Below are 9,836 nucleotides of genomic sequence, written 5' to 3' on the forward strand. Positions count from 1 at the left end.
AAAAAAAAAAAAATAGGGGGGCCCACTCAAGGGGGAAAAACATAGTTTGTAATTTCTGATTTAGCAGATCTGTGAGCACTGGAAAAGTTGGGGAGGTTAACACTGCTCACATGGGACTGTATTTCAGTAGATATATTACCTTAAAGAGACCCAATACTAGGTCTCACTTTTTATTTAAATTAATGAGACTTTGACAGTCCTATTTTGTTTAGACAGTTACCTTTTAAACAAATTACTTAATTTTATTTGTTATTTTTTAATTTGACCAAAGAGATAAAGAGAAAGAGAAAGTGAGAAAGCAAGCCACCAGGTCCGGGACTTGAACCACTGTCAGCCATGTGGGAGTCCAGCACCTTAACCACTATACCACCTGCCAGGCCAAAACAGTTACTTTTTTAAAAACCTGAATGCATCTTTGAAAATTGATTTACTAAAACTGATTTCTAACACCAAGCTGAGATCATTTTCATTAGAAAAACAGGCCTAGTCATAGTGGTGTGGACTGCTCAGACAGTACTCTCTGCAGCCTGAAACCATGTGTGAGACTAGGATTCAGTTATTGGTTCAGCCTAATGCCTGGGCATCAGTCTTTGGATAGTCCTATCATAGTGAGACCCTGTCTTTAAGAAAATGAGAGAAAAGTAGAGAAATGATTTTTTTTAATTATTTAATTTTATTTATTCATTTATTTATTTTAATTTGGTCAGAGACAGAAAGGGAAAGTGAGAAAGCAAACCACCAGGTCCGGGACTCAAACCATGGTTGGCCATGTGGGAATCCAGCACCCTTAGCCACCATGCCACCTTATGGCCCTGAGAAGTAATTTTTGGAAAAGAGAAGTTTTGTTGGACATAAACTAAACTTTAGGGAAAGGATGTAGGGTAATCTGATGGTACCAAGTAATGACGTTAAGGTGTAGTAACATGTTAAGAGGGATTTACAAATGGAGATATGAAAATCTCAGAATTAAACTTGGCCTAAAATTTTTCCATAAGGGGACCAGCAGTTGGTGTAGTGGCTATATCACTAGACTCCCATATAGTCAACCGCGGTGCAAGCCTCAGACCCAGTGGCATAAATTCACACCGGGCTTGTGTGCATGTGTGCCCAAATTCCTAAGAGGAGACAGGATTGTGGCGTGGTCATCCTCCCAGGGGGGTGATTTCTCGCTTTCTGACACTATCTGTCTCTCTTTTTGTCAAGGGCACATACACTGTAGCCAAAAACCTCTACAAAGGGGACCAGCAGTTAGCGTAATGGCTATGTTGCTGGACTCCCACGAAGTCCACCTCAGTTTGCGTCCCAGACCCGGTGGCTTAAAACTCACGCCGGATGCGTGTGTGTGCATGCCCAAGATCCCGAGAGGAGAATGGAGGAGAAGGGATTGCGGCATGGCCATCCCCCCTGCGGGGTGATTTCTCACTTTCTGTCTCTGCCTGGCGAGCACACATGCCCTATAGCAAAAACCTCAAAAAATAAAAAATAAATAAAACAAAAAAATTGTTTTTCCATAACATCAGAATTGGGCCCAACAAAGATAAAAATTCTTTTTCTTCATTCTTGCTCTGCATTAGAAACAGCCTATCTTGGAACCAGCAGGTGTCATAATGGTTATGTCACTGCACTCCCACATAGTTAACCTCAGTTCAAGTCCCAGACCCAGCAGTTTAAAGTCAAGCCAGGCACGTGTGCATGCTTGCCCAAGATCCCAAGGGAAGAACAGAAGAGACGGGATTGCAACCTGGCCATCCCCCTGGGGATAATTTCTTGCTCTCTGTCTCTCTGTCTGACTCTGCCTCTCCAGTGAGCACACACACCCCCAATAGTAAAAAATCTCTCTTAAAAAAGAAAGAGTGAGCTTGCCTGTCTCTAAGAATTCTGACTGTCCTGACTTCAGTGTCTTGCCAGAAACCTAAACCCCATTTAAATTACTAGAAAGTGAAAAACAGTTTTCCTTAAAAATAAAGACCTATTGGAACATGACCTATTCATAAATTGAGGACTGCCTATACTATTAATTTGTTTTTATTAAAAAGCAAGTTACCAGGTAAGAGCTTGGACAGGCAAGAAAGGCAGTATTACTGTTAAGTGATCACAGTAGGAATGTTAGCAGTTTTGCATGGGTCATTTCTCACCTTGCTGGTGTCAGGTTGTTTTTGGTTTTGTTTTTAATTTGCTGGAGGGCTCTTGAGCTCACAGTTAAGGGAGACAAGAGACAAAAGAAATGTGAAAAAGCACCCCAGATAGAGGATGGGCATGCTGCAGTCACTTCTCCAGTTCTCTTCCTGGGGTTTCGGGCATGCACACACACCCAGCATGTTTTTCAGGTGACTTGGACCGAAACTCAGCCACACAGTCAGCCATGTAGGGCCCAGCAGCCTTCACCATACCACTGGCTGGCCCTTTCTTTCTTTGTAGATTTTTCTGTTGGGCACATGTGCCTGCTAGGGGAAGAGAGAGAGAGAGAATGGGAAATCACTCCCCACAGGGCGTAGCCATGCCATAATCCTTTCTCCATTCTCTCAGGATTTAGGGCTCACACGCACACACACCTGGCTTGTTTTTCAAGCCACTGAGCCCAGAATTCAAACCACAGAGTGGACCATGTGGGATCCAGGACCTTAACCACCATTCCACATAAATTTTTATTTTAACCGAAATGATTGCTTGATTTTATATTATTTCAGTGTTTTTTTTTTTTTTTAATTATTTTTAGAATTTTTTTTTTTTTTTAAAGTTGACCAGAGGGAGACAGGGAAAATGAGAAAGCAAACCACCAGGTCTGAGTCTTGAACCACAATGGGCCATGTGGTAATCCAGCACCTTAAGCACCATACCACCTGCCAGCTCCTTATTTCAGTTTTAATGTAAGAACTTAAATAACATCAGCTTTTTTTAAGAATGATTTGTTAAATTTTATTTATTATTGTTTTTTAATTAAACCAGAAAGACAAAAAGAAAGAGTGAAAAGGAAAGTGAGAAAGCAAGCCACCAGGTCCAGGACGTGAAGTGCAATCAGCCATGTCAGAGTCTGACTCCTTAACCACTATGCCACCTGCTGGTCTCTCAAAATTTAGTTTTTATAAACATATAAAACATATTACAGATAATATAAAATATTTTGCTTAGTATGTTATATTACAGATAATATATCAGATACTATCAGATTTATATCCTCTTCAAGGATTCTTCATAACAAAGGTACTCCTTGTGGAATACTAAGTTTATGTCAAAGTCCTAATTATTGTGTTGCTACTTCTTAAATATTTTACTTTGGAAACATGCGAGAAATACATGATATTGTTTCTATGGACATTGATGTAAAAGTGAATACTTAATCATAACAGAAACTCTATAATTATCCTCATCAAATTAGTGGGCACAGTTGCCTTGAGCAATTAATCGCAAGCATTTATTGTACAGAGTTCACTGTACAGTATTGTTCGGGACCATTCCTTAACTGCCAAAAATAACCATTTTAAAATGAAAATTAATTGAATGCTCCTACTCCAAGGGCTTGATTACAAGAGTTAATGAAGAAATGAAGAAGTCTTATTAACTATTAAGCTGGTGGTATGTGGAGATTAAAGGCAATCCGGATATTCCAGGAAGGTTTAGTAACACCCTGTCTCTCTCTCTCTTTCATGCAGTGACCACATTGCAGCTGAAGGAGGAGTTGCTCGATGGAGAGGATTATAATTTCCTCCAAGGAGCTTCTGATCAGGAAAGCAATGGCTCTGCCAACTTCTACATCAAACAAGAGCCATGAGGTGGCTCAGAAACTGAGGGCGGGAGGGGACGAATTTTACACAGGACTGATTTATAATCCATCCAGCTGTACAGCAGGGCTATCGTCCTGGGACCTTTTGCTAAACATAGAAAATTTCAGTTCCAGATTTTTCAGGTGGGTGGGGAAACTATTTTAGTCGGGGGCAGGGGGGAAATTTTTCAATTTATAAAGATGGACAATTTTTGTGTTGTATTTGAAGCTTTTGAAAGAATTTTGTAATATTTTCCAAGTTTGGATTTATGTGCATTGTTAACAAGAACTGAAATTCTAACTTTTTTGGTAAGATTAAAGTTTAGGTAGCAGGATTGAAGGAAATGATTTAAGAAGGATATAGTCGTAAATGCAAATGAACTGTCATTACAAATGAACCTTTTTGGTACCTGTTGGGAGATTTTGGGATTCTCGAAGTTAGGCCAGTCACATCTCCAGCTTCCTTTGCTCCGGAAATTATGCAACTGAGCCCTCACGGAGGGTTCTTCACCGTGTCGCTTACGGAGGGGTCATTCGTTCTGCTTGTTGGCATTTTATTGCAGCCCATTTTAAATGTTTGTACAGAGAAGTTTTTCATTCTGTGAAAAATTATTTGGAGTTCTGTATGAAACTGGAAGAACTCTGGATACTTTTATATGTTCTCTTTTAATTAAAAAATGGTTAAAATTATCCTAACACTAAAGTGTTAAACTGGAATGGTTGACAAGATTTATAGAATCTCGGTCTACATGTTGAGGAGTTGGGGAAAATGCAATATTGTCCTAAGTTCATTATCTTTTTCTCACTAAAAAATACCCCTATGGAAGGGATTCTGCTCATTTCTCTGCCATTTCCCTCCATCTGTGAGATAACAACTTGGTATAACCACACCTCAAAACAGATGTTCTGTATTACCAGGAAAATCTGACTAAAAAATTGTTCAAAGCCAAAGTAAGTTTTAATTTCAAAGTCATTCCAGCTCTGCTTTTAACTATCCTGAATTGGCTAGAAAATTAATTTGAAAGAGGACTTAAATTTTCTTAAAATTCCGTATATTGTATGAATTGTCTTTCATTGTATTCAGAATTTGTTTTAACAATAGTAACTGATTTGGACCACTTTGAACATTCCCTATTTTAAAATTCACATGCCTTCCTTAAAAAAAAAAAAAAAAAAAAAAAAGGATACAAGGGTAAATTGGTGAAAGGTTTGCTCTCCGCTTTTTCTAACTTTCTACTGAGTTGTGACTGAATGAGAGAGCTCTAGCGTTTACCAGTGAGGTTCATAAACTAAACTCTCAGGAATTAATTGCATCTGATGCGTGTGTGTGCATGCCCAAGATCCCGAGAGGAGAATGGAGGAGAAGGGATTGCGGCATGGCCATCCCCCCTGCGGGGTGATTTCTCACTTTCTGTCTCTGCCTGGCGAGCACACATGCCCTATAGCAAAAACCTCAAAAAATAAAAAATAAATAAAACAAAAAAATTGTTTTTCCATAACATCAGAATTGGGCCCAACAAAGATAAAAATTCTTTTTCTTCATTCTTGCTCTGCATTAGAAACAGCCTATCTTGGAACCAGCAGGTGTCATAATGGTTATGTCACTGCACTCCCACATAGTTAACCTCAGTTCAAGTCCCAGACCCAGCAGTTTAAAGTCAAGCCAGGCACGTGTGCATGCTTGCCCAAGATCCCAAGGGAAGAACAGAAGAGACGGGATTGCAACCTGGCCATCCCCCTGGGGATAATTTCTTGCTCTCTGTCTCTCTGTCTGACTCTGCCTCTCCAGTGAGCACACACACCCCCAATAGTAAAAAATCTCTCTTAAAAAAGAAAGAGTGAGCTTGCCTGTCTCTAAGAATTCTGACTGTCCTGACTTCAGTGTCTTGCCAGAAACCTAAACCCCATTTAAATTACTAGAAAGTGAAAAACAGTTTTCCTTAAAAATAAAGACCTATTGGAACATGACCTATTCATAAATTGAGGACTGCCTATACTATTAATTTGTTTTTATTAAAAAGCAAGTTACCAGGTAAGAGCTTGGACAGGCAAGAAAGGCAGTATTACTGTTAAGTGATCACAGTAGGAATGTTAGCAGTTTTGCATGGGTCATTTCTCACCTTGCTGGTGTCAGGTTGTTTTTGGTTTTGTTTTTAATTTGCTGGAGGGCTCTTGAGCTCACAGTTAAGGGAGACAAGAGACAAAAGAAATGTGAAAAAGCACCCCAGATAGAGGATGGGCATGCTGCAGTCACTTCTCCAGTTCTCTTCCTGGGGTTTCGGGCATGCACACCCACCCAGCACCCAGCATGTTTTTCAGGTGACTTGGACCGAAACTCAGCCACACAGTCAGCCATGTAGGGCCCAGCAGCCTTCACCATACCACTGGCTGGCCCTTTCTTTCTTTGTAGATTTTTCTGTTGGGCACATGTGCCTGCTAGGGGAAGAGAGAGAGAGAGAATGGGAAATCACTCCCCACAGGGCGTAGCCATGCCATAATCCTTTCTCCATTCTCTCAGGATTTAGGGCTCACACACACACACACCTGGCTTGTTTTTCAAGCCACTGAGCCCAGAATTCAAACCACAGAGTGGACCATGTGGGATCCAGGACCTTAACCACCATTCCACATAAATTTTTATTTTAACCGAAATGATTGCTTGATTTTATATTATTTCAGTGTTTTTTTTTTTTTTTTAATAATTTTTAGAATTTTTTTTTTTTTTTTTTAAAGTTGACCAGAGGGAGACAGGGAAAATGAGAAAGCAAACCACCAGGTCTGAGTCTTGAACCACAATGGGCCATGTGGTAATCCAGCACCTTAAGCACCATACCACCTGCCAGCTCCTTATTTCAGTTTTAATGTAAGAACTTAAATAACATCAGCTTTTTTTAAGAATGATTTGTTAAATTTTATTTATTATTGTTTTTTAATTAAACCAGAAAGACAAAAAGAAAGAGTGAAAAGGAAAGTGAGAAAGCAAGCCACCAGGTCCAGGACGTGAAGTGCAATCAGCCATGTCAGAGTCTGACTCCTTAACCACTATGCCACCTGCTGGTCTCTCAAAATTTAGTTTTTATAAACATATAAAACATATTACAGATAATATAAAATATTTTGCTTAGTATGTTATATTACAGATAATATATCAGATACTATCAGATTTATATCCTCTTCAAGGATTCTTCATAACAAAGGTACTCCTTGTGGAATACTAAGTTTATGTCAAAGTCCTAATTATTGTGTTGCTACTTCTTAAATATTTTACTTTGGAAACATGCGAGAAATACATGATATTGTTTCTATGGACATTGATGTAAAAGTGAATACTTAATCATAACAGAAACTCTATAATTATCCTCATCAAATTAGTGGGCACAGTTGCCTTGAGCAATTAATCGCAAGCATTTATTGTACAGAGTTCACTGTACAGTATTGTTCGGGACCATTCCTTAACTGCCAAAAATAACCATTTTAAAATGAAAATTAATTGAATGCTCCTACTCCAAGGGCTTGATTACAAGAGTTAATGAAGAAATGAAGAAGTCTTATTAACTATTAAGCTGGTGGTATGTGGAGATTAAAGGCAATCCGGATATTCCAGGAAGGTTTAGTAACACCCTGTCTCTCTCTCTCTTTCATGCAGTGACCACATTGCAGCTGAAGGAGGAGTTGCTCGATGGAGAGGATTATAATTTCCTCCAAGGAGCTTCTGATCAGGAAAGCAATGGCTCTGCCAACTTCTACATCAAACAAGAGCCATGAGGTGGCTCAGAAACTGAGGGCGGGAGGGGACGAATTTTACACAGGACTGATTTATAATCCATCCAGCTGTACAGCAGGGCTATCGTCCTGGGACCTTTTGCTAAACATAGAAAATTTCAGTTCCAGATTTTTCAGGTGGGTGGGGAAACTATTTTAGTCGGGGGCAGGGGGGAAATTTTTCAATTTATAAAGATGGACAATTTTTGTGTTGTATTTGAAGCTTTTGAAAGAATTTTGTAATATTTTCCAAGTTTGGATTTATGTGCATTGTTAACAAGAACTGAAATTCTAACTTTTTTGGTAAGATTAAAGTTTAGGTAGCAGGATTGAAGGAAATGATTTAAGAAGGATATAGTCGTAAATGCAAATGAACTGTCATTACAAATGAACCTTTTTGGTACCTGTTGGGAGATTTTGGGATTCTCGAAGTTAGGCCAGTCACATCTCCAGCTTCCTTTGCTCCGGAAATTATGCAACTGAGCCCTCACGGAGGGTTCTTCACCGTGTCGCTTACGGAGGGGTCATTCGTTCTGCTTGTTGGCATTTTATTGCAGCCCATTTTAAATGTTTGTACAGAGAAGTTTTTCATTCTGTGAAAAATTATTTGGAGTTCTGTATGAAACTGGAAGAACTCTGGATACTTTTATATGTTCTCTTTTAATTAAAAAATGGTTAAAATTATCCTAACACTAAAGTGTTAAACTGGAATGGTTGACAAGATTTATAGAATCTCGGTCTACATGTTGAGGAGTTGGGGAAAATGCAATATTGTCCTAAGTTCATTATCTTTTTCTCACTAAAAAATACCCCTATGGAAGGGATTCTGCTCATTTCTCTGCCATTTCCCTCCATCTGTGAGATAACAACTTGGTATAACCACACCTCAAAACAGATGTTCTGTATTACCAGGAAAATCTGACTAAAAAATTGTTCAAAGCCAAAGTAAGTTTTAATTTCAAAGTCATTCCAGCTCTGCTTTTAACTATCCTGAATTGGCTAGAAAATTAATTTGAAAGAGGACTTAAATTTTCTTAAAATTCCGTATATTGTATGAATTGTCTTTCATTGTATTCAGAATTTGTTTTAACAATAGTAACTGATTTGGACCACTTTGAACATTCCCTATTTTAAAATTCACATGCCTTCCTTAAAAAAAAAAAAAAAAAAAAAAAAAAGGATACAAGGGTAAATTGGTGAAAGGTTTGCTCTCCGCTTTTTCTAACTTTCTACTGAGTTGTGACTGAATGAGAGAGCTCTAGCGTTTACCAGTGAGGTTCATAAACTAAACTCTCAGGAATTAATTGCATCTGTTCTAGAAGTGCTTCTGGGTCTTAGCCTGACCTCTTCAGAGTGGTAATATTGACCATCTCCTCTGGAATATAGGTAGGGCTAATTAGAAATTAATCAAAATGATTAACCTCTACAGTCCTTCAGCCTATGGAATGCTTTAAAAAAAAGTTAATGGAAAGCCCCAGGAGACCATTTTAGGTAAGATTTTTGTTTGAATTTTAAAATGCATAGATCGTTAAAAACCAGCAATTTATTTTCTAAAATATTGCTCTACTTTTGGGAATAATAGCATTGGTAATACGCACAGGTTTACCTCATTCTATGCAAGAGGGGTTAATAACATAAGGTTTTGTAGTAGCTACTGGAAGTAAAATTTGTTACTTTATAGTGTAAGAATGTATGGAATTGCATGTCACCATTTCTTAGTACTCTTTGGGGGCATAAATGCAGACCACGTCAACAGAAGTTGATTCTCATGTGTCAAATATATGTGAATTCAGCTGTTCAGTTACTGGATATTTATCTTTAACAACATTGCTGAGAGGGACCTACTGTAAATGTGACATCCTCACACTTCCCAGATCTTTAACTTTGAAGAATCTTCCCGTCAACTTAAGCCTAGAAGATTTCCAAAGCAAGAGTTACAGCAGTCTATACCCTCAGGCTCAGTGAACTAAACCCAGCAGTCTGAGTCCACACTACGGGCATAAGAAGCCTGTCATATGCTGTAGTCTACCAGTACCTTGGGTTTCGGGGCTCTTTGGGGAACTGAATAAAAATCCAGGAAGGGTTTAATTTGAAGCCAGTCAGTCCTGGTCATTAGTTCTGTGAAATGCTCATGATAGCCAGGTTTTATAAGCTTCCAGTTGTATAGCAAAACCAGGCTCTGAGTGTTTTGGGATCTCCCATCTATTTCATGCAGTGTTTCTAGTCTTGATGCCCTTATCTACAATTAAAGGTTGGTAAGGACTGAACAGTCCAAACACAACCTGAAGCCCTCTCCATTGTTCACACTCTTCAT

At 38.8% G+C, this 9,836-nt stretch overlaps 1 protein-coding gene across 9 annotated transcripts in view; it reads left to right on the forward strand.

Moving 5' to 3' along the window:
• MBTD1 (mbt domain containing 1) overlaps positions 1 to 4,952 on the forward strand; it is a 78,106-nt gene extending 73,154 nt beyond the window's left edge. For all 9 annotated transcript variants that reach the window (XM_014589810.2, XM_014589809.2, XM_006153597.1 and 6 more), the window contains one exon: positions 3,651 to 4,952. In XM_014589810.2, coding sequence (XP_014445296.1) covers positions 3,651 to 3,769 — 119 coding nt within the window. In that variant the 3' untranslated portion in view covers positions 3,770 to 4,952. The remainder of the gene's footprint in view (positions 1 to 3,650) is intronic.
• The last annotated feature ends 4,884 nt before the right edge of the window (positions 4,953 to 9,836 follow it).

Source organism: Tupaia chinensis, unplaced genomic scaffold (genome assembly GCF_000334495.1).
Source record: "Tupaia chinensis unplaced genomic scaffold, TupChi_1.0 Scaffold000383_1, whole genome shotgun sequence".
Taxonomy (NCBI): Eukaryota; Metazoa; Chordata; class Mammalia; order Scandentia; family Tupaiidae; genus Tupaia; species Tupaia belangeri.